The sequence below is a fragment of the Macaca thibetana genome, chromosome 11 (genome assembly GCF_024542745.1).
Source record: "Macaca thibetana thibetana isolate TM-01 chromosome 11, ASM2454274v1, whole genome shotgun sequence".
Classification (NCBI taxonomy): domain Eukaryota; kingdom Metazoa; phylum Chordata; class Mammalia; order Primates; family Cercopithecidae; genus Macaca; species Macaca thibetana.
The window spans coordinates 107,003,551-107,027,944 of record NC_065588.1 but is presented as its reverse complement, the minus strand read 5'-3'; the positions used below and the strand labels follow the sequence as shown (position 1 = coordinate 107,027,944).

Here is a 24,394-nt window from a genome sequence, read left to right as displayed (position 1 = left end):
CCACAACGCTATTTAGTTAAAAGTTGTTCTATGAAAATTCAGGCCTGATATCACCAGATCTTTTGGTTTCTAAAAAGAGAAGCCGGAAATCTTATTTCTTTATGAAATCTCTCTGTTTTTTTTTTTTTTTTTTTCTTTGGCTCTTCTTTTTTTTTCTTTTTTTTTTTTTTTTTTTTTTTGGTATATGCTGAACATCTGTCAATTATTAACATGTTGTCAATTAATTAAATCTTAAACAATAAATGGGCCAAAGCCTTCATGTAACCAGACTTAATCTATCCTGAGATCTACCAGTTTGAGATCCTTGGTCTACATCCACATTTAGAGTCATGGAACCACAGTGCCCTCATGAAAGATGGATTTTAGGCAGCAAGAAGTGCCCAGTGGAAGACAGAAGAGTGACCCAGAGCCAGACAGCTGGCAGAGGTGACACCCAGGACTGTGGTAGACCAGTGGACGGTGGCTCCCCACATCCGTTCCTCCCATATCCAAGGCCACCGTGAGAATTCTACCCCTCTGCCTGTGATGTATTGATTCCAGAGTGAGCGGGACTAAACCAGCTGGGGCCTCTGCATTGGGAAGGGATGTCTGCTAAGGAAGCTTCTAAAAGAAGTCTTCTCATTCCTAAAACAGAGTTATTGGAGGAGAGGGTACATCTCCTGAAGGTAGTGTCAGTCTGGGTGTGGTGCCTGGAATTGCTGCTCCCATCTTGCCCCAGCCAAAGGATAACACCCAACACAGCTGACAGCAAAATTGAGCTGCTAAACCAACCAACCCTGAAGCTTGCCTTACCTTTGCACTTCCTGCCATATGAGACAAAACATTTCCTTATTACCAGTCATCTACCAAGGAAGGTGGTCTCCACCCCAGCTCCAGGGGATACAGCATCACCGGCCTAAGCCAAGTGGAAAACATTTTATTTTCCTTTTTTTTTTTGAGATGGAGTCTCACTCTATTACCCAGGCTGGAGTGAAGTGGCGTGATCTTGGCTCACTGAAACCTCTGCCTCCTGGGTTCAAGTGATTCTCCTGCCTCAGCCTCCCAGGTAGCTGGGATCACAGGTATGCACCACCATATGCCCAGCTAATTTTTGTGTTTTTAGCAGACACGGGGTTTTTACCACGTTGGCCAGGCTGGTCTGTTCGGAACTCCTGACCTCAGGTGATCCTCCCACCTCAGCCTCCCAAAGTGCTGGGATTATGGGCATGAGTCACGGCTCCCACTCTCTTTTTTTTTTTTTTAAGACAGGGTCTTGCTATGTTGCCCAGGCTGGTCTCAAACTCCTGGGCTCAAAGATCGTCCTGCTTCAGCCTTCCCAGTAACTGGGCAACTGTGTAGGACTCAGAAAACTTTTCTTAAAGGGCCAGATGGTAAATATTTTAAGCTCCAAGGACTAAGAGGTTATAACCAGGTACTCATACAATCATTTAAAATGTCAAAACCATTCTTTGCTGGAAGACTATAAACAGATAGGCTGGATTTGACCCTCGGCCTGTAATTTGCTACCCCTGGTCTACTCAAAGCCAGTTCTGGAAATTCTACTTACCTTTGTCAGTGACTGACATTGAAATGGGCATATATGCCAGCCATGGCTGATGAGGGAAAATCTGCCAGACGGATTTTGTGAAATACTCTCTCCCATCTCATCGTGTCTTTGAGTGTGGTTCTGTGAGGATGAATGTGGCTATGGCAGAAGCTGATGCCAGCTATGCTTTGTCAGCCACCTTGTGACCATGAGGAGCAAACCAGTAAAGAGGATCAGAGAGAAAAAGACAAACCATCATTGCAGAGATGCTAAACCATCCCTGGAAGCCGGACATAGTGGCTCACGCCTGTAATCCCTGCACTTTGGGAGGCTGAGGTGGGCAGATCACTTGAGGTCAGGAGTTCAATACCAGCGTGGCTAACACAGTGAAACCCCATCTCTACTAAAAATACAAAAATTAGCCAGGCATGATGGTACGTGTCTGTAATCCCAACTACTAGGGAGGCTGAGGAGGAGAACTGCTTGAACACGAGAGGCAGAGGTTGCAATGGGTCGAGATCGCGCCACTGCACTCCAACCTGGGCAACAGAGCAAGACTGTCTCAAAAAAAAAAAAATTCCCTGGGATAGCCTGTTTCCAGTCAGATATTTTGTTATGTGATAACAGCAAACCTCTACCCTCTCAATTACTTCCACTTGAGAATTCTGTCACTTGCAGCCCAAACTTTCCTTGCTGGTACATCATGCAAGTGGCAGCTCAGGAGATCAGGTGTCAAGGGAACTGCTGGGTCTCACACAAACTGGTGAGGCACATGAATGCTGTTTACGATGGATACTGGCCATGGTTTGGACTTCAGCTGGAACATACACGCATGTGCGCGCACACACGCGCGCGCGTCACTCAAAGCAAGACTAAAGGGCTTCACCTGCTCTGACACACACAGTGGGGTCAGGCCCCCTGCTCTGCTTTGGTGTTCCTTCTGTTCCGTGCACAGGCAGCGCCCCCAGTGCAAACCCTCACTAACTCACCAATGAAATAAAACAAAACAGTTGGGCATGGTGGCTCATGCCTGTAATTCCAACACTTTGGGAGGCCAAGGCAGGTGGATCACCTGAGGTCAGGGATTTGAGACCAGCCTGGCCAACATGATGAAACCCCATCTCTACTAAAAATACAAAAATTAACCAGGCATGGTGGCGGGTGCCTGTAATCTCAGCTACTCGGGAGGCTGAGGTGGGAGGATTGCTTGAACCCGAGAGGTGGAGGTTGCAGAGAGCCAAAATCACACCCCAGTACTTCAGCCTGGGTGACAGAGTGAGACGGTCTCAAAAAAAAAAAAAAAAAAAAAAAAAAGAAAAGAAAAGAAACAAACAACCAATTTGTTTTCATATCTGCAACGGTGGCATCTCCAGACTGCACCATCACCTACTCTGAAGGCAGGCAGGCCCCCACTAGAGTTGGGCCTGCAGTCCTCCAGCTCCAGCTCCCCATCAAGGGAAGCTGTGGCATCAGCATTTCCTGGTGGCTCTCATGATTACATTCAGAGTTGGATTTCCTTTGGACTCTTTATGTCAGATGCTGCTTTTGTGATGCTGGGAGTCATTCAGCCTCTGCCCAAGGGAAGACATTCTCCAAGGCTGTGGCTGGTGGAGAATTATATTCCCTAAGCAAGATGCTGTCTTCCCATCAGCTTATTAACTATTTTGCAAGGAAGGCCAGGTAGGGCCTGGGGAGTCCCCACCTCCAGTGACCTCCTGTGAGGACGAGGCTTTGCCCATCGAGGGTGGGCATAGGAGGAAGGGATTCTGGGAACTTCCACCCTGGAATGAAATTGGGCAAAGACGGTTTGCACTGGGCAGTGAGCCCCAGAAACTTCTGAGGACCCCACACTGTGTTGCCTTTTCCTAATGCTTCTGAAGACCCATGGCACCAGCTCTTCTTCAATTTTTCTCTTTATTCCCTTTATTGCCTCCTTGGTCATCTTTCAGTCATTTATTCATTCACCAGTGTTTATTAAACACCTGCTCTGGTGTCAGACAGCAGGGGTGGGTGATGACAATAATCAGGACAGAGGGTCTCTGCCCTCCGAGAACTTACATTCTAGGACTGGAAACAAGCCACGAAGGGGGCGCCAAGCCCTAGGGAATGGGAGACACAAGGTACTTCAGGCACACACAGTAGGAGGAGCATCTAGTGGGGAAAGATGAAGGGATGACGTCCCACAGAAATAGCATTTGAGGCCGGGCACAGTGGCTCACACCTGTAATGCCAACACTTGGGAGGCGGAGGAGGGCAGATTACTTGAGGTCAGTAGTTCAAGACCAGCCTGGCCAACACAGTGAAACCCCATCTCTACTAAAAGTACAAAAAAAAAAAAAATTAGCCAGGCACCTATAGTCCCAACTACCCTGGAGGCTGAGGCAGGAGAATCGCTTGAACCCAGGAGGTGGAGGTTGCAGTGAGCCAAGATCACACCACTGCACTCCTGCCTCGGTGACAGAGTGAGACTCTGTTTCAAAAAAAAAAAAAAAAAAAAAAAAAAAAAATAGCATTTGAGCTGAGACCTAAGTGATAAATAGGAGGTCTCCAAGCAAAGAGGACAGGGAAAGGCACTCCAGGCAAAGGGAACAGCACATGCAAGGGCCTGGAAGTGAGGGACAGCACCGTGGGCTCAAAGGACACGAAGAGGGCCTCTGTGGGTAGAACACAGAGCAGGTGGGGGCAGCGGGGAGGTGAGAGAGGCAGGCAGAGCTGATGCAGCCCCACTGGGGAGTAGGGCCTTTATGGAAAGAACAACAGGAACTTTCTGAAGGGTCTGAAGCAGACAAAAGATGTGAAGAGATTTCCAGATTCATTCAGTAGTGGTCTGGTTTGGCTCGGTGTCCCTCCCCAATCTCATGCTGAATCGTAATCCTCAGTGTTGGAGGAGGCGCCTGGGGGAGACAATGGGATGGTGGGGGGCAGTTTCTAATGAATGGTTTGGCACCATCCCCCTTGGTACTGTCTTGTCATAGTGAAATCTCATGAGATCTGATTGTTTAAGAGTGTGGCACCTCCCCGTCTCCCTCTTCCTCCTGCTGCTGCCATGCGACTTGCCTGCTCCCCCTTTGCCTTCTGGCATGAGTTATAAGTTTCCTGAGGCCTACCCAGAAGCAGAAGCTGCTATGCTTCCTGTATAGCCTGCAGAACTGTGAGCCAATTAAACCTCTTTTCTTTATATTTTTAGTAGAGACGGGATTTCTCCATGTTGGTCAGGCTGGTCTCAAACTCCCAACCTCAGGTAATCGGCCCACCTCGGCCTCCCAAAGTGCTGGGATTATAGGCGTGAGCCACCACGCCCGGCCCCAAACCTCTTTTCTTTATAAATTTCCTGTGTTGGCTGCATGCAGTGGCTCACGCCTGGCATCCCAGCACTTTGGGAGGTCGAGGTGGGTGGATCACCTGAGGTCAGTAGTTTGAGATCAGCCTGGGCAACATGGTGAAACCCCGTCTGTATTAAAAATACAAAATTAGCTGGGCGTGGGGGTGCATGCCTGTAATCCCAGCTACTCAGGAGGCTGAGGTGGGAGAATTGCTTGAGCCTGGGAGGCAGAGGCTGCCATGAACCAAGATCGCGCCGCTGCACTCCAGCCTGGGCCACAGGAGTAAAACTCTGTCTCAAAATAAATAAATAAATAAATAAATAAATAAATAAATAAATATTTAAAAATAAATAAATTACCTGTCTCAGCCACTTCTTTATAGCAATTAATTAATGCTATAATAGAAATAGTAAATGTTTACTGAGGATCTACTGTGTGCGGGACACTGGGACAGGCACAGGGTTGGGGGCAGGGGTGACACGGTAGGCAACAAAGCAGACGTGGTCCTCGCCCTTGTGGAGCTGTCAGGCTGCTTAGGGAGCCATTAAACAACACCAGATTAAGGCCTCATGACAATGGCGAGAAGAGCTATGAAGAGGACACTGTGGAGTCCATGGGATCCCCTGCTTGCCCCCCAGACCCACTGCTCTGTGCCCTAATGGGCTGACCTGGCTGCATCCCTGAGGGGCTCCCTTGCACTGAGGATCAGAGGGTTGGAAGAAAGAGGAGCCATTTCCCCTGGCTTGCCCCAGGCTCTCCAAGTTCCAGACCACTGCCCCCTTCCCCGCTGTTGCTAATCCTAGTGTTTCAACGTCCCTACTCATGCCCACATCCTTGTAAATGGTTCCTGAGTTAAACTGTTCTCAAAATACCCTGCTGGGGGTGCTCTATGTTCCCGCCAGAACCTGACTGACACAGAGAGGTATAAACTGGAGAGGGGGTACAGAAAAGGCCTCCCTGAGAAAGTCACATTTAAGTTGAGACCTGAAAGACAAGCGGGAGTAGAGGAAGGGGTGGGAGTGGGGGAGCACAGGCAAAGGCCCTGAGGTGGGCCAAGGGGTAGGCAGGGGCTGGATCACGCAGGGCCTTTCAAGCCATGGTAAGGAGCATGAGCATTAATGCTGTCCTGCAAATACCTCCAGCTCTTTGCCTTCCAGATAATGAGAGGGTGGCACTTCCCAGACCCCTTTGTGGACAGGTAGGGTCACGTACATGACTATTTTCTCTTGCTTTTTATTTTCTTTCTCTTTTTTTTTTTTTTTGTTACCATAATTAGAAAACATGACTATTTTGAGCCCCTGGGTCATGAGCAGAAGTGACGTGTTTCAGCCAGGTACAGTGGCTCACGCCTGTAATCCTGGCACTTTGGGAGGCCGAGGCAGGCAGATAATTTGATGTCAGGAGTTTGAGACCAGCCTGGCCAACATGGTGAAACCCTGTCTCTACTAAAAATACAAAAATTAGCCAGCATGGTGGTACACGCCTGTAATACCAGCTACTCAGGTGGCTGAGGCATGAGAATCGCTTGAACCCGGGAAGCAGAGGTTGCAGTGAGCCAAGATTGCACCACTGCATTCCAACCTGGGCAACAGAGCAAGACTCTGTTTAAAAAAAAAAAAAAAAGAAGTAGTGACATATTTCACTTCCATACTGAAACATTCAATTGCCAGCATGAAACCCTCTAGAACTCTTTCTTTCCCATAACACCTGGCAATGTTCAAGATCGTGGCTATTCCTTCAGCCTAGTCCCAGTGTGAGAAGATATAAGGGCTCTTAGCCAACCCACAACAGTTACGTAGCATCAACAAGTAAGAATCCTTAAACTTTACGTTTTAAACCACTGAGCATGCGTGAGAGGGTGGCATTTATTCCTGCAGCATAACCAAGCCTCTTCTAATCGATAGGGTGCAGCTGTGGGGGTTTATCCTAGGTGCAGCGGGTGGCGCTGGGGAGCACGGCAGAGGGATGGATTGGTATGGCTGAGCCTGGATACTGGAGCCCAGAGGTCTCAAGGGTAGCGAGACGATAGCAGCAGTCACATTTAGCAGGCTGTCCAGAGGAGATACTGCGATACTGGGGTGTGAGGTCTGGCCTAAGCCATCATGGATATGCACCCCAACTCCTCCCCTTTGCTCTGTGTTCTGGTTAACCCTTTAAGAGAAAGACCACACCTTCTCATCCAGTTCAGCCAACAGCACTTTCAGGGATTTAATCAAGGCCTCGTAGTCCTCCTTGGTTTGCAGCAGGAGACACAGCTCCATGTAGTTCTTCTCACTCCGATTCATGTTCCTCGAGGATTTCATGAGACTCAACAGCAGGGTGATCTCATCCTGCTCTGCCTTCAGGCTCTGGATCTCCTTGCTGTTGGAAAAGCAGCCCATGATTAACCCCGAACCCCTGAGTTTACCTTGATGGAGCACTCCAGGCACATCAGTCCTGCAAGGAGACTGGGAGAGAGGAACTTCCCACCTAAGCAAGCAGGCAAAAGGGACGTGTCCACGGTCTCAGATCCAGGTCTGGAAGCCTCATCACCTGAGACCCGGTTCACCATGATTTCCTGCTGCCTTGCCTTCTCTGAAGTGGGTATTTTTCCTAGGGAACGATTTGCAGCCGTGCCTGTCAAAAGCCATTACCCAGACATGGAGGAAGCCCCCAGGTTTTCTTTTGCCAGCAACTCCCTGGCACCTGTCTGATTCTGCAGCCCATCTTTCCAGACTTCACCGCCAATTAGCTCCAGTAATGAGGAGCAAACCATCAGGCAGGATTATTTCTTTCTTTGTTTATTTAGAGACAGAGTCTCGCTCTGTTGCCCAGGCTGGAGTGCAGTGGCAGGATCTCAGTTCACTGCAACCTCCGCCTTCCAGGTTCAAGCGATTCTCCTGCCTCAGCCTCCCGAGCAGCTGGGACTATAGCTGTGCACCACCATGCCCGGTTAATTTTTGTATCTTTAGCAGATACAGGGTTTCGCTATGTTGGCCAGGCTGGTCTTGAACTATTAGCCTCATGTGATCCACCTGCCTCGGCCTCCCAAAGTGCTGAGATTCCAGGCACGACCCACCGCACCTGGCCAGGCAGGATTTTTCAAGTTTGCATCAACACAGGGATGCATAGTAGCCTCTAAGCTCCAGCAGTTTCTCTCCTTGGGGTGCTAATGATGAAATGAGCTGATCCGAGTCTCCTCCTTTCACTGTCTACTGGGATGTGGGAAAACTGGGATTTGGAAAAGAGCAAAGGGAGCTTGAAAGACTGCACAACAATGAAACAAGGGGAAATGGCACAGAGGCTGAGTTTCTGGCAGTCTGGAGACTGACACCCACTGCCCAGTGTGGTTTGTGGATCAGTAGCTTGAATGTCCTTTCGAAGCCTGGAGAAATGCAGAATCTCAGGTGCTCAACCTGGGACCAATTGGATCAGAATCTGCTTCATTACAATATCAAGTGTCCAGATGCTTCAACAGTTTTGGACACACTGCTATAGAATAGCAAAGAATGTTCTACAGGCCCAGCGCAGTGGCTCATGCCTGTAATCCTAGCACCTTGGAAGGCCAAGGTCGGTGGATCACGAAGTCAGGAGTTCAAGACCAGTCTGGCTAAGATGGCGAAACCCCATCTCTATTAAAAATACAAAAAATTAGCCGGGGGTGGTGGCAGGCACCTGTAATCCCAGCTACTGAGGAAGCCGAGGCAGAGAATTGCTTGAACCTGGGAGGCGGAAGTTGCAGTGAGCCAAGATCGCACCACTGCACTCCAGCCTGGGCAACAGAGCCAGACCCTGTCTCAAAAAAATAAATAAAAAATAAAAATTCCATCTCGATAATACAAAAACAAACAAAAAAGAATGTTCTACAGGCCTGGAGCAGTGGCTCACTCCTGTAATGTCAGCGCTTTGGGAGGCTGAGGCAGGAGGATTGCTTGAACTCAGGAGTTTGCGACCAGCCTGGACAACATAGTGAGGCCCTATCTCTACAAATATATTAAAAGTAGCTGAGGTCGGAGGATTGCTTGAGCCCAGGAGGCAGAGGTTGCAGTGAGCTGAGATTGTGCCACTGCATTCCAGCCTGGGAGACACAGAGTGAGACCCTGTCTCAAAAAAAAAAAAAAAAAAAGAGAGAATGTCCTAGGACAGGAGGTGGCAAACCTTTTTCTGTAACGGGCCAAAAAGTGAACCAACAGGCATGGCTGTGTGCCAATAGAGCTTTAATTGACAAAAACCGGCAGCCATCCAGATTTGGCCGTAGTTTGTAGATCCCATTCTAATAGGAAGTTCTGCAGTGATGAAAATGTTCTCTGAGGGGCCCATAGTATCCACTTAGGCACAAGTGATCATTGAGCACTTGAAATGCGGCTATTTCAGCAGAACTAAATTTTATTTTATTTTATTTATTTTAATTAATTACAAATGTAAATAGCCACATTTGGCCAATGACCACCTGTCTTCTCAACAGTCCTAGGGACTCATCTCCCCTGCTTAAGCCCCTCCTGGAAGGAGGCGGGGAGTGGGAGGGAAGAGGGGGTGAGTGTCTTTGTTAAGGTGGAGAGAAAAAAGAGAGTATAACACTCTACAAGAGTTAGGTTTTCAGGGCGCCGTGGCTCATGCCTGTAATCCCAGTACTTTGGGAGGCCAAGGTAGGCAGATCACCTGAGGTCAGGAGTTCAAGACCAGCCTAGCCAACGTGTCGAAACCCTTTCTCTACTAAAAATACAAAACTTAGCCAGGTGTGGTGGTGGGCGCCTGTAGCCCCACCTATTCAGGAGGCTGAAGCAGGAGAATCGCTCGAACCTGGAAGGCAGAGGTTGCAGTGAGCCGAATTTGCACCACTGCACTACAGCTCGAGCAACAGAGCAAGACTCCATCTCAAAAAAAAGAAAAAAAAAAAAAAAAAAAAAAAAAAAAAGAGGTTTTCAGAGAGGGTTGGTAAAAGCAAAAGGAAAGTTTGTCTGTCTTGCAGGTAGGGCTGGAACTGGTATAAAGGGAGTGAAGTGCCCCAAACCCTTAAGTTACTCTCTGGATGTTGTAAGCCAGGGTCAGCACTGGGGAAAAGTGCCTCCTTAAATACTGTATGGGTATTTCACTTGAAAGAACCTAAACTTGGCCGGGTGCGGTGACTCATGCCTATAATCCCAGCACTTTGGAGGCCGAGGCGGGTGGATCACCTGAGGTCAGGAGTTCGAGACTAGCCTGACCAACATGGTGAAACGCCATCTCTACTAAAAATACCAAATTAGCTGGGTGTGGTCACACATGCCTGTAATCCCAGCTACTTGGGAGGCTGAGGCAGGAGAATTGCATGAACCCAGGAGGCACAGGTTGCAGTGAGCCAAGATCGCGCCATTGCACTCCAGCCTGGCCAACAAGAGGAAACTCCATCTCAAAAAATAAATAAATAAAATAATAAGAACCTAAACTCTCCATTCTTCCACCCTCCTCCCCTTCAGTTCCATCAAAGTGAAACCAGATCAAATGGATTGACTTAGTAGATCCAGAAGCCTGTGTGTGGGGTGGGGCTGGGGTGAAGAAGGGTTAAATTCAAAAAAAATTGTCAGAGACACATCAAAAGGAGGCATTTCCTGATGCACACCAGAGGTAGGCTTGAGAATCAGGTCAGCCAGCCACAGATGTGCAGGTTGTGGCCTGTACAGCCCTCGGAAGCACCACCAGTTTGAAAACATCCCACTGTTTTGTAGATTTATTACACTTTTCTGGGAGACACTTTCTTGTTCTAACAAAATCTCTACATAATGACAATTTTTCCAACAGATGGCAGTAAAGTGTCTTGAGAAAGTGTGCTTTTTAAAAAATTCACATGGAGGTCCTTTATGGGCTAGTCCTGGCCCTGAGTAAGTTGAATCCATGGAAAATCTAAAGAATCCCTTTTCAGGCCAGGCATGGTGGCTCACGCCTGTAATCCCAGCACTTTGGGAGGCATAGGCGGGCAGATTGCTTGAGCTCAGGAGTTTGAAACCAGCCTGGGCAACTTGGTGAAACTCCATTGATACAAAAAATTAGCCAGGCGTGCTGGCACACGCCTGTGATCCCAGCTACTCAGGAGGCTGAGGTTGGAGAATCGCTTGAGTCTGGGAGACAGGTTGCAGTGAGCCGAGATGGCACCACTGCACTCCAGCCTGGGTGACAAAGCCAGACCCTGTCTTAAAAAAATAAATAAAAAATAAAAATTCCTTTTCCCCATCCTGTGAACTTCACATCTAACAGTAAGATTTCCTTTCTAACAATGGACAGTTTCTGCCTTTATAAACAATATGGATGCAACTAAGGAGTTACATTCCCTTGGAGGGAATCTAAGAAAGCCTGTTTAATGTTTGTGTATTCAACCCCAGGGAACACCTTTCTGTTGCCTGAAGAAATGATACACTGAGCCGGGCGTGGTGGCTCACGCCTGTAATCCCAGCACTTTAGGAGGCCGAGGTGGGTGGATCATCTGAGGACAGGAGTTTGAGACCAGCCTGGCCAACATGGTGAAATCCTGCCTCTACTAAAAATACAAAAATTAGCAGGGCACGATGGTGGGCACCTGTAATCCCAGCTACTTAGGAAGCTGAGGCAGGAGAATCACTTGAACCCGGGAGGCGGAGGTTGCAGTGAGCCAAGATCATGCCATCACCAATTCCAGGTTGGGCAACAACAGTGACACTCCATCTCCAAAAAAAAAAAGAAAAGAAAAGAAACAATACACTCTGTAATTTCTGATGCAACCCAATTTCAAACATTCTATCTTTCAGTTCTCATAAGGACACACAATTAGGAAACGTCACTGGGGTTTCCACCTTCTCTGGGAACTCCTCCACTTCCCTGTTGGACCAAGGGAGTGACAGCCCCAGACATTTTTGTGTCCCTTGCCCCCTCAAGCCACAGCTGATTAGACTAGGAGGAGACCCCTGACCCAAGCTGAGCCTATCAGAATCTCCCTCTCCCGGGAATGTGGGGTTCGAATTGATTCAAGACCCTTTCTCTGTGCAGCTGGTAAACTTAAGAGTTGGAGCAGCCACTTCTCACCAGCTGGGGCTGAAATTCAGAAAGAGAGAGAACAAAAGTCATGTGTGGAGAAAAACAGAAACCAGAACTCCTTCCTCAATTAGGTCCTTCCCTGAGATCTGGGTGCCCAGGCCCCGGGGGTCCCCAAAACACCCTGCATTCTGATAATAAATCCCCCCTCTCCACTGAAGCCATCTCAAGTGGGTTTCTCTTGAAACTAGGCTCTGCAGATAAAAGACCATGAGTCCTCCAATGGGGCTCAGAGGTGGCTCCCTGCCCCAGGGGTCACAAGGCAGAAGACAAGCACCACGAAACCCAACCCCAACTTTCCTCCAAGGTCACTCAGTGTGAAACTCCAACCATCACTTACTACTGACTCGCGATCTTCTGCTGGTTTCGGAAGTTAAAAGACTTCCGGCTTTCCACCATCTTCCTGAACTGCTGCCTTAGCTTCCGGAGCTCTGCCTCTGCCTGCTGCTCTTTGGCCTTCTCCGAAAGTTCCTGGGGAGTGTCGGAGTCTTTTCTTCTGTGCTTCTTCAACTGGGGGAGATGGAGGGGAGTGGGAGGCCGTAGTGGGTCAGGTGGCTACAGAAGCCCACAGATGGGCTTAAGGGTGAAGGGCAGTGGGGGTGGCTGGGCCAGGGCTGGAGGTGGAATACCTTCCCTTGGGTGATGTCAGCTGCTTGTCTATTACATGGAAAACCCACCCTGGCTTGCTAGGGTGGAGAGATGACTGACTTGTAACTGCATACTCTGGTCGGGGGAGGGTATTCTTTGGGGTTCTGGGTTCAAGCTCTCGCTGTGCCATCTAGTGGGAACTTGGGTAAATTACTGGATGTCTCTGAGTCTCTAGCCTCCCACCTACAAAATGGGCGAGCACAGATCTGTTGTCAGGATGAGATGAACTAACATGTGTAAAGTGGACAGCACAGTGCCTGACCCCGTAGTAGGTGTTCTGTGGCCAGGAGCTGGCATCACCTACCACAGACATCTTGAAGGAACCGCACTTTGCCTCCGCTCAGACACTGTATCCAGGGAGCTCAAAGCCAGTGAGCCTGCCTCTCTCTCTCTCTCTGCAATGCCCTGTTCATGGTGGCGAAAGGAAGAGAACTTGTAAGCCACCCCTGCTGGGGGGTGCAGGTCAGAACGGCACCTCCTCCCTCCCCCTGCCATCCCTTCCTCCACCCACACCTTGGCACATGAGGAGGATACCCAGATGGCTGCCCGGGTGTGATAAAAGGCACTTATTGGTTTTAAAGCAATGTTTGCCTGGAACTTGTTTCTCTCACCAGTTATTATTAGGAGCTGGGCAGATGGTTGCGGTGTGTCAGTTACCCTCCTGCTCCCTGTGTACCCAAAGAGGGGGCAAAATGGCATCAGGGGGCCGGGCACAGTGGTTTATGCCTGTAACCCAGCACTTTGGGAGGCTGAGGTGGGTGGGTCACTTGAGGTCAGGAGTTTGAGACCAGACTGGTCAACAAGGTGAAACCCCGTCTCTACAAAAAATACAAAAAAATTAGCAGGGCGTGGTGATGCACACCTGTAATCCCAGTTACTCAAGAGGCTGAGACAGAATTGCTTGAACCCTGGAGGCAAAGATTGCAGTGAGCCAAGATTGCACCACTGCACTCCAGCCTGGGTGACAGAGCAAGACTCCATCTCAAAAAACAAGGCATCAGGGCAGTGTGTCCCCTCATGGAGTTAAACAGAAATGTGCCCAACTTCAGCTACAGCTGTTGGGGAATCCCCACCCTCCCATCTTAGAACAGGAGTCAGTATTCTTATCATGTCACCACTTGAACTTCATCTGGCCCATAGTTATTCAGAGCAAGGGACAGCATTAATCCCACGCATCCTTTGAGGTTGTGAGACCCGCTGCACAGCCAATTCCAGACTGCAGGAGCTGGGTTCCAAAAGCAGAAATTCCAGTTTTGCCACCATTGAGGGTCCTGCCATGCAATGGTTTAAAGCATTGGTTGTGCCAGTCATCGGATCTCATTTCAAATTCCTCCAAAGCCACTTATTAACCTTGGGCAAGTCACTTCAGTTCTCTAGGTCTCATTTTCCTCACCTGGAAAATGGGAGAAATTCTAGAAGCCATGTCATTTGAGTGTGTAAGACACTCAGCACTCAGCACTGTGCTTGGGACATCGTAAGTGCTCAGTACCCAGTGGCTGGGATGATATGGCAGGATGTGGATTGTTTCAGAGGGTGAAGGTGCAGGGTGGTGAATGTTGATAAGGGTGAGAGGGGTGTTCCTCTATCTCTTGGTAACAATACCCTGACATTCCCATGGGAAGCCACACCTTCCTGCACTCCTAGGGCTGACCATACCCCACCATCTTCAGGATTGGGGCATCTGACTCTGGATGGGCGAGTCAGAGCGCCAGATCCTGGTCAGTCTGCATGATCTCAGCCCTCTAGCCTGGGATTTCTTCAGGGGTGGATGGGCACATGAAGCTAGCTAGTCCAACCAGAGTGAATGGTGGAATTTAAGCTGGAACACTCATGAAGAGAGAGACTTTGTTTCCTGCTGCACTTGAACCTCGGTGGATAAGATCAGGAGGGGTTGACAGCCATCTGGCAGAGACTGAGAACCAAGCTAAAATGGAAGAGAGAAGACAAAATGAAGACAGACTGAATCTTGAGGCTTGAGGACATCATCCAAGCACCTGCATTTAGCCAGGCCTGAACATACCTCTGGGTAATGTCCAATTACAGAAATCAGTATATTCTATTAAAGCAACCTGAGATGCATTTTCTATTGCTTGCAACCAAATGAGTTCTCATACCTGAAATACTTACATCTATTTAGCACATAAACTGAGCCCCCACTGTATGCTACACATTGTGTGGAATTCAGTGGTAAGTCAGCCTGCGAAGTGCCATAAATCCTGCCTAGGACAAAACAGTAAAAAAGGCTCCACAAAGATGACTTTTAACTTGGGTTTTGAAGAATGAATAGGAATTCACCAGGCAGAGAAGAAAAGTTGGAGGGTGGGAGGGGGTATTCTGGGCAGAGATAACTGCCCAGGCAAAGGGTGAGAAGGAAGTGACTGAAAGGAGTGTTCAGAAAATGATTTGTGCTCAAGTATAGGCAGTGTCTAGTGGAAAGTGACTAGCAAAGAGATCTGGAAAAGACTGGATGCTGCCTTTTTTTTTTTTTTTTTGATGGAATTTTGCTCATGTTGCCTAGACTGGAGTGCAATGGCACGATCTTGGCTCACTGCAACCTTAGCCTCCCAGGTTCAAGTGATTCTCCTGCCTCAGCCTCCCAAGTGGCTGGGATTACAGGCATGCACCACCATGTCCAACTAATTTTGTATTTTTAGTAGAGACGGGGTTTCACCATTTTGATCAGGCTAGTCTTGAACTTCTGACCTCAGGTGATCCACCCACCTCAGCCTCCCAAGGTGCTGGGATTACAGGTGTGAGCCACCACACCCAGCCTGGATGCCTCTTAAAAGCAAGGATGAGATAAGATCAGCATGAAAGAGATCAGTTCATTGCCTCCCCAACAGTCACTTCATGTGGCATTGTTGTTTGAGTTAGCTGCCCATCCAGGGCTTTGCTTCCCTGCTCCTCTTGAATCCAGGCAGGGCTCTCTGAGGAATTCTCACCAATGGGATGTGAGTAGAGGGGAAGTCTGTCACTTCCAGACCATTACTTTTAAGAAGTGGGTGTGACCTTTCCATCCTTTCTTGCCCCATCTGACATTTATAGGAGGCAGAGCCACAAGACACTTCCCCAGACCAACTTGTAGAGGAAGTCACCTGCCAACCATGAACATCCTCATTGGGCTGTTACACAAATGCAACATTAACTTCTGTTATGTTAAACCAATGAAATGTGGGGATGTATTTTTTACAGCAGCTAGCAAGCCTCAGAGAATACCCTAACTTCTTTCTTCCTAACACAAATCTGATTTTCTACCCCCTCAATGTGCCCAGTCCCAGAGGATGACTGATGATTGGTTCCTGCTAATCATGGTAACCCCATTTCCCTTTGTCAATGATTGGTCTAAGGATGGACATGTGACCCAGATGTGGCCAATGAGACATAAGGAGAAGTCTATTCCATTCCTTTGTGACAACAAGTGAGAATTTGGGCCAGGCACGATGGCTCACGCCTGTAATTCCAGCACTTAGAGAGGCCAAGGCAGGCAGATCACTTGGGGTCAGGAGATTGAGACCAGCCTGGCCAACATGGTGAAACCCCTTCTCTACTAAAAATACAAAAATTAGCTGGGCATGGTAGCAGGCACCTGTAATCCCAGCTACTCAAGAGGCTGAGGCAGGAAAATCGCTTGAGCCCAGGAGATGGAGATTGCAGTGAGCCAAGATTGGACCACTGCACTCTAGCCTGGGCAACAGAGTAAGACTCCGTCTCAAAAAAAAAAAAAAAAAATTAGTGAGAGCTTGTCTGTGTTCCCCTCTCCTTCTGCTTTTAGAAATTATTGTGAAGACATGCATGATGGTGCAGTGGCAACCATCCCATGACCATGAGGAGAAATATCACCATCACACTAAAAACAGCAAAGAGGAAAGATGGGAAAAAATGTAGGTCCCAATTGATACTGTTGGCTACTGCCCCATCCCTGGAACTGCCTACCTCTAGACATCGTGTTAGGTGAAATAACAAGAGTCATTGTTGTTTAAGGCAGTCACCAAGTATTTTGTTCATTGAAGCCTAAAGCATTCCTAACTCACATGATGCATACGTTGAAAATGATTCTCAGGTTAATGGGTGATAGGAAAATAGTGGCTGGTAATGTAGGAACCTCCACATTTTCCCTGATGTTTTTGAGGGTTTGGGGGCCAAGTGAATTGTCTAATGTTGGGAAATTCCCACAGGCAGGGAAGTGGTATAAGACAATGGTTCTGTATCTTGATCATTTCTGGAATGATCCCCACCTCCAGGTGGGGGTAGTAGCTGTAGGAGGATTTACCTGACTAACAAGGTTTGGGCAAAGGATACTCTCTCTGAGGCCTCTTTCAACCCTGGAATTTGGGGCAGCTCCAATTTCATATTGTCCAGGAGCTGTTCTATGTTCCAGGGCCCTTTGAGTCCTAAGTGGATTTGTAATGCACCATCTTAACAGCTTGAATTGGGTATTCCTGACTTCCACTGATAGTGTGATTTGACCTCTCTGAGCCTCAGTTTCCTCATCTGTAGAATGGGGATACCCACACCCATATCTCAGCATAAAATAATGTCAGTAAAGTGGTTAGCATAATGCCTAGTTCATGTGCCTAGTTCATGACAGATGCTGGGTGAATGTAGCTGATTTGTGAATTAGGATTTGCAAGTACCAGTCTGTCTGGCCCCTGAGATCACTGGCTGGGTTACGCACCATCCTCCAGGAACCAAAGTCTCTGTCACCTCCTGCCTTCGTGCTGATTCATACGCACATACGCCGTCACTCTCCCCTAGGGTGCTGGCTTCTCTTCAGGTTCCGGATGTTAACCCAGGCCTTTCCCTTTCAGTCAGTGCCCTCTGGGATGGGCTCCTATGTTCCCTGGGGGAACAGATCTCCCCCACCCCAAACCCCATCCTCATAGCTTGGCCTGCAGAGCATCTCCTGGATGTCCTGACCCCTGGCTTACCACCCTCTCATTCAAGGGTCTCAAACTCACAGTCCATGGGGCCAATTCAACCTGCCTCCAGTTCTGTCCCACAGTGTTTCAAAACATAAATGTGGGTCACGCACTCACTCTCCTGGCCACAGGCCCCACTCCTCCCTATTGGCTAACCTCCCTTCCCCCTAATTCTACATTTTCTGTAACTGCCCAGAGCCAGCAGGAATTTGAATTTGCAGTTCCTGGTAGGAATCTAAAACCTGCCCACTTCTGGGGAACAGCGTGGGCAAGGAAAAGTGCAGAGAAGTCCAGTGGCCCAGGTCAGGGGACGTCAGGCAAGGGTCTCCTGCTCCTTGGGCCTCAGTCTATTCACCACAGCATCCATGGTCCTGGGCACATGGGAAGCTCTTGGCAAACACAATTTGAATGAATGACGTTTCCTCCAGGCAGAGATCATCTTCATTTATCTAATATTTAATTAGGCCTGCACCTCCTCTGCTTCTGAATTTTAACAACCTGCCTTTAAAAGACAAGCCTGCCCCATGATGGATTCCCTAGGGACCCTGGGACAGGCAGCTATAGGGATCATATTGAGCCAAGGCTGAACAACCTGGTAATGGAATTAAACATGTGCTTAGGGCACTAGCCAAACAGGAGCACAGAAACACATACACGGGTTTTGGTTTTCGTTTTGTTTTGTTTTGTTTTTTAAAAAAAGGATTATTATGGGAGGAAAATAATTTGTTGAACTTTTTTTTTTTCCTTTTTTTGAGACAGAGTCTCTCTCTGTCATCCAAGCTAGTGTGCAGTGGTTCAATCTCGGCTCACTGCAGCCTCAACCTCCCAGGCTCAAGCAATCCTCCCCTCACAACCTCCCAAGTAGCTGGGACTACAGGTGGTGCCACCACCCCTGGCTAAGTTTTTAAATATTTTGTAAAGACGAATTTGCCCAGGCTGGTCTTGAACCCCTGGGCTCAAACGATCCTCTCACCTCAGCCTCCCAAAGTGCTAGAATTACAGGCGTGAACCACCTCGCGCGGCCCTGGAGTTATTTTACGCGCTACAATTTATTTATGCATGATTGCGGGAGACCCTGATATCTTCCGGGCTTAGGGCAGCGAGATCTGAATGGGCTGGGGACCGCCACCGCTCTTTGCTTTTCCCTGGCAGGAGGAGCTGTGGCGCAGCAGGCGCTGCCGGACTGGCGGCAAAACTTACCAGTGGCGGGGCCCGGACTCCTTGTCGGTGGCGGCTCGGGCCGCTTGTCCGACGCTGCTGCAACTGCGAGTCCCACGGTGCCGGGAGGACTGCTTGCTGCGCTGCCTCGCTGCGCCACACCCCCAGCCCCACGCCCGGGCGTTCTGGGACCCCTGGAACGGGCGCCTTTGTGACCCGCACAGACATGGACGTTCTCCCCTGCAAGTTCACAGGGAGGGCACAGGGTCCTCGGCAAGAGAGGACAAGAGCAGCTGGTTGGAGGGAAGCTTTTGGTAGGGGGAGAGGGGCGACACACTCTCTAAAGATCCCTTACCACACTACTCATGACGCTAAGTGACTTCTTGAGTCAATCAACAATCTCAGCCCCTCCCTCGGCCAACGCCATGCAATCGCTGGTCAGCCTCACCTCACTCACACCCCATTCACTGTCTTCTTAGCCTACACCTACACTCATGCTCACAGCAGCCCTGCTAGGTACGGACTTCACACGCAGCTAACTCAAAGGAGCCCAATTTTCCCTACTCTGAAAAAAAAAAAAAAAAAAGTTGGTGGGGGGAAGATAAATCATTTATGAGAAAAAGAACTTCATCAGTGCGGGAGAATTTTCTTCAGAACATTCACCTGACCCCCACCCACTGTAAGGATAACACAGGAACCCAAGTGTGATCCAGGCAAGTGAGCTTTTCACTGCCCTAACGGAGTTTAGTAGTTTAAAGATACACATTTTTCATACAATCGGCCCTGAAACACAAGTCAGCCCCTCTAGGGCTAAGCTCTAGAAACAATCACAGAATTTATGGAAAATTATTGGGGGTACGCGTTTTCTACAGTAATTTTGATTCCATGTGATTTCCACTTTAACTCCTCGCCCCATGAGTGGATTCAAGGGTCTCAAACTCACAGCCCAGGGGGCCTCAGCCCTGCTAAGGTCTCCACTTGATCCGTAAATTCTTGGGACAGGATGTGTTTTAGAACTTACCATATTTTGAAGGCCAGGTGTGCTGGCTCATGCCTATAATCCTAGCACTTTGGGAGGCTGAGGAGGGCAGATCATTTAAGGTCAGAAGTGCAAGACCAGCCCGGCCAACATAGCGAAACCCTATGTTTGTGTGTGTGTGTGTGTGTGTGTGTGGGGTTTTTTTTTTTTTTTTTTTCGTATTTCTACTAAAAATACAAAAAATTTAGCCCGGCATGGTGGCGCGCACCCAGTGGGTGCCTGTAGTCTCAGCTACTCGGGAGGCTAGGGCAGGAGAATTGATTAAACCCAGGAGGCGAAGGTTGCAGTAAAAAAAAAAAAAAAAGAAAGAAAAGAAAATAACTTACCATATTTTTGGTTTCAGAAAGATAATACGGTACACAAGGGAGTATGTTGCCCCGATGTTGCTGGCAGCCACGTTGTAACCATGAGGGAAGTCAGTGGGACAGTATATTACATATAGGGTTTGGGCAACACGGTCCAAACCAAACACAGTACTGTTTCTGCAAGGAAGCATCAATACTCATGTCAAGTAAGGAGGATAGATTTTGAACAGCTACATGTCAGGCCTTGCCTCCAAATGATTCATATGAAGTGTTTTGGATACATTTGACCATCCTCATTTTACAGATGGGGAAACAGACTTGGAGAAACCGAGTTTTGCAGTCAGTGGAGCAGCCAGGATTTGAACCCAAGGCTCTCTGTCTCTAGAGCCCCACGCTTTTCCATAACCTGACTGAAACCGCAGCCCCAAAGCTGAGCAGCCCTGCAAGCTGATATCTCTCATCTCTGATATTTAAAGGGCTGCTCCAGCACTCAGCTCCACGCAGAGCCCAGTGACTCACACATTTCAAGTGTCGACGTCTGAAAAATGATTAAGTTCAATTAGGTTCAGGACTTGTTAAAAATAGACCTTCCTCTGACGAATTTACTCTCTGTGTCTTTATGGGCGCAGCTCTCAGCAGCCCCCATGCAGAGACGTACCAGGCTTTTTTAATTAGAACATGTCAGAATCGATTCTGCTAAAGGGACCTTCTGCTTCATCAGCGGGACTTGGAGCAGGGTGAGATGCCAGCTTGCCAAAGCGATGAGCCAGCGGTGGGAAATGTTGGCGACAGCAGAGCCTCTAGAACACAGGAGGAAATTAGAGCCAAGCCGCAGAGGGACCGGGCAGAGGCATTTGGATGCAGACCAGAAAACTGACAGTCCAAGTGACTCTTTGGTTACAAAAATCAGAAACCCACTCGAACTAACTCAAAATGATTTTTTTTTTTTTTTTTTTTTTTTTTTTTTGGCCTCCTCAGCATCTGTTTCCCTTTCCTTCTTCCCAGCCGATCCCAATTTGTTCAGGTAACAGTCCTTCCCCGTTAAGCCTGTGTAGCCAGAAGCAGTTGAGTTTTACACACACCTCCAAGGTAGATCTCCATTAGTGTAAGCCAATCACAGCCATCCCATCCTCCTTGCCAATGACTGGAAATCTAAGTTTAAGCCAATTAGTGCATAGCATTCTCTCAGAAACTGCTACTGGTCCAGGAATAGGCATGCAACTGACAGTGGCCTATCAGACAGAAAGGAATAACTTGGGTGGGAGGGAGATGCTTTTCTACCCTTATGGAGGCAAACAAGAAAGCATGTTGCCCCTCATGTTGCTGGCAGCCCTCTGGCAACTATGAGGGAAGCCAGTGTGAGATCAAGGCTAACACACGATGGAGGGAAGAGCCTAGGGAGAATTACAGAACAATGTGGCTGGCACGGTGATCACACCATGCCTGAAATCCACCTTAGGAACAATAGGAACTCTGCACTTCCTATTATGTAAATGAATATGTTTTCTTGGTTTTTTTAGCCAGTGTGGATTGCAGTTTGTTTCTTTCATCTAAAGCATGCTGCATCATATGAATATTAGGGCTACCTCACGATGGTTGGAGGCAGATCCCATGAGGAACAAGAACCCAGAACTAGTAAGCTGTCAGAAACCAAGGCAGCTCCTCCCTCCAGCCCTCTCTGGAACCACCTGGTCTCTCAACTTGGCCTCTTTTTTTTAAGGACTATTTTCTCTGCTGTCCCCTCTTCCTCCCATCTTGCTTCTTACGAGTTCCCATTTTAGAGCTCAGCTTAAAAAAATAAATAAATCAATGTCCTCATCTCAATTTCCTCCTCTCTTCCCAAGAGATGCTCCAATGTCCTCCTGTCTTCCCAAGAGAACACAATTGTCCAAGTCTAGATTTGATGTCCTGGCCCAATGACATGGGTCCAGGGGACCATAGTCAGGTGGCCCCCAACAGGGACTGTGAAAATAATTCTCACCAGGCGCAGTGGCTCATGCCTGTAATCCCAGCACTTTGGGAGGTCAAGGTGGGTTGATTGCTTGAGCCCAGGAGTTCGAGACCAGCCTGGGCAACATGGCAAGACTCTGTCTCTGCAAAAAAAATACAAAGATTAGCTGGGAACGGTGGCATGCACCTATAGTCCTAACTACTCAGGAGGCTGAGACAGGAGGAACACCTGAGCCTGGGAGTTTGAGGCTGCAGTGAGCTATGATCATGCCGCTGCACTCCAATCTGGGTAACAGAGCAAGACCCTATCTCAGAAAAATAAAAAATAAAAATAAAAATAAATTCTTAGAAAAGGGGGCATAGGCAGGGAGGGCACAGTAGTGTAATGGAGAGAACTGCTCTGCTTTGTGCCCTGAGAAAAGCAAACAGACCTCTCTGAGCCTCAATTTGGTGTGACTGCCAGGACCAAATTGAGAACTTTAAAGTCTGCAAAGGTTGTGAAGCATTTCACCCCACCTATGGCATTCAATAAAAACAGTACCGATCCACAAGCTAAGTGTGAAGTAGTCTGGATTCCCACTTCTGCTGTCATGTATACTGAATAACATAACAAATCATTTTGGGGGAAAAAAAAGTGTGGGTGTCCCGACTTCACTAGTGCCATTAGTCTCACTTCATTTGTTTTCTGGGTAACAAATAAACTGTTGTTGTTTTTCCTCAGCAAAGGAGGCCACTCTAGCCCCTTCCATCTTCCTCTGCCCTGCCGAGTGGCCTAATCTCCACGCCTGTGGCATTTGAGCTCCCCCAATCCTCCCCTCTTCTATGGTGGATTGGACGAGAAGAGAACACCTCACACAAGTTAAACCAATCAGAGCTCCTTTCCCAGGAAATGGAATCTGGACACAAAATTCCCTGGGAAACAAAGGATTGATGAATAAGTTAATGAGGTGTTGGATGTTGGAGCCAACAGACTGTGTGAAGTCAGGCCAGGGTAGCCTACTTTTGCCAAGTCTACACTGCTGTGGCCGCACAGGCAGACCATGCACAAAGCCCTTCCCTCATGTTTTCCTTGCTAGCAAAGTCCTGATTTTTATTCTAGACTTGGGTGCAGGACCCTGGATCTCACAGGTCTGAAGATCTCATTGAGCCTACCTGAGATCTCAGGGTGGCCAATGAGAGGGGAAATCTGCTGGGAGAACTTGGGACAGGTGCTGGCCAAATGTCTCCAGTCCTCAGAGTCCATGGTGTCAGCTGAGGTGCGTGGGCCTACAGGTGGAGGGAGGTGAGTTCTGTTCCTGCTGCAGAGCCACCAAGCCCGCCAGATCATCCAAGGCCTAATGGCCTTCAGTGCATTCCACGTCTGCTTAAGCCAGCTGGAGAGGATTCTGTTGTTTGCAACCGAGAACTATCAGATACAGGCTTTCCCTTCCAGAACCAGGTGCTTCAGGGGCTGCAGGTTATGGTGCAGCCAAGTCCAAAAACCACACTGCAGACAACCAGTCCCAAAACAGCACAGAAATGGCATCAAAAAATTCTGATCACAGGCCAGGTATGGTGACTCACACCCGTAATCCCAGCACTTTGGGAGGCCAAGGTGGAAAGATCACTAAAGGTCAGGACTTTGAGACCAGCCTGGCCAACATGGTGAGAGCCTGTCTCTACTAAAAATACAAAAAAAAATTAGCCAGGCGTGGTGGCACACACCTGTAGTCCCAGCTACTCAGGAGGCTGAGGCAGGAGAATCGCTTGAACCTGGGTGGCAGAGGTTACAGTGAGCTGAGATTGCACCATTGCACTCCAGCCTGGGTGAACGAGGGAGATTCTGTCTAAAAAAAAAAAAAAAAAAAAAAAATTCTGATCGCAAAGATATGAATCTCTTTAGGGGGTGGACCCCAAGTTCCTGAGGAACATGCGCTTTGCCAAGAAGCACAACAAAAAGAGCCTGAAGAAGATGCAGGCCAACAATGCCAAGGCCGTGGGTACATGTGCTGAGGCTATCAAGGCCCTGGCAAAGTCCGAGGAGGCTAAGCCCAAGATCCCAAAGGGCATCAGCCACAAGCTTGATCGACCTGCCTGCATCGCCCACTCCAAGCTTGGGAAGCTCAATCAACCTGCCTGCATCACCCCACTGGGGTGAAGTAGTGCGATTTCTGCTCACTGCAACCTCTGCCTCCCGGGTTCAAGTGATTCTCCTGCCTCGTGCTGGCACTACCAAGGGCCTCAGGCTCTGTCGGCCAAAGGCCAAGGCCAAGGATCAAACCAAGGCTCAGGGTCCAGCTTCACTTCCAGCTCAGGCTCCCAAAGGCACCCAGGCCCTGACAAAGTCTTCTCAGTAGAGGTCTCTGTCTGCCTACCTGAGGACGGAAGGACTGGTGTGGCCCCTGGGCTGTCATCCCCATGGGACTATTGTCCTCCTGTGCTCTTTGTACAAATAAACTGAGGCAGGAAAGAAAAAAGAACTGTCAGATGCAGAGACAGTGGCCATTGTTGACATCCAGAGTTTCCAA

At 48.6% G+C, this 24,394-nt stretch overlaps 4 protein-coding genes and 1 pseudogene across 7 annotated transcripts in view; 3 read left to right on the top strand and 2 right to left on the bottom strand.

The window, feature by feature from the left end:
- The window catches only part of CCDC63 (coiled-coil domain containing 63), a 58,378-nt gene extending 39,617 nt beyond the window's left edge, over positions 1-18,761 (bottom strand). For all 4 annotated transcript variants that reach the window (XM_050749762.1, XM_050749764.1, XM_050749765.1 and 1 more), the window contains exons 1-4: positions 18,636-18,761; positions 12,821-12,921; positions 12,209-12,378; positions 7,020-7,209 (exon numbers count right to left, since the gene is read on the bottom strand). In XM_050749762.1, the coding sequence (XP_050605719.1) occupies positions 7,020-7,209; positions 12,209-12,378; positions 12,821-12,829 (369 nt within the window). In that variant the 5' untranslated portion in view covers positions 12,830-12,921; positions 18,636-18,761. The remainder of the gene's footprint in view (positions 1-7,019; positions 7,210-12,208; positions 12,379-12,820; positions 12,922-18,635) is intronic.
- The window catches only part of GPN3 (GPN-loop GTPase 3), a 637,401-nt gene that overhangs the window by 215,551 nt on the left and 397,456 nt on the right, over positions 1-24,394 (top strand). The window lies entirely within an intron of this gene.
- VPS29 (VPS29 retromer complex component) overlaps positions 1-24,394 on the top strand; it is a 444,410-nt gene that overhangs the window by 62,115 nt on the left and 357,901 nt on the right. The window lies entirely within an intron of this gene.
- LOC126931527 (peptidyl-prolyl cis-trans isomerase NIMA-interacting 4-like) overlaps positions 1-24,394 on the bottom strand; it is a 773,797-nt gene that overhangs the window by 409,140 nt on the left and 340,263 nt on the right. The window lies entirely within an intron of this gene.
- Positions 14,208-24,223, top strand: LOC126931665 (60S ribosomal protein L29-like; annotated as a pseudogene).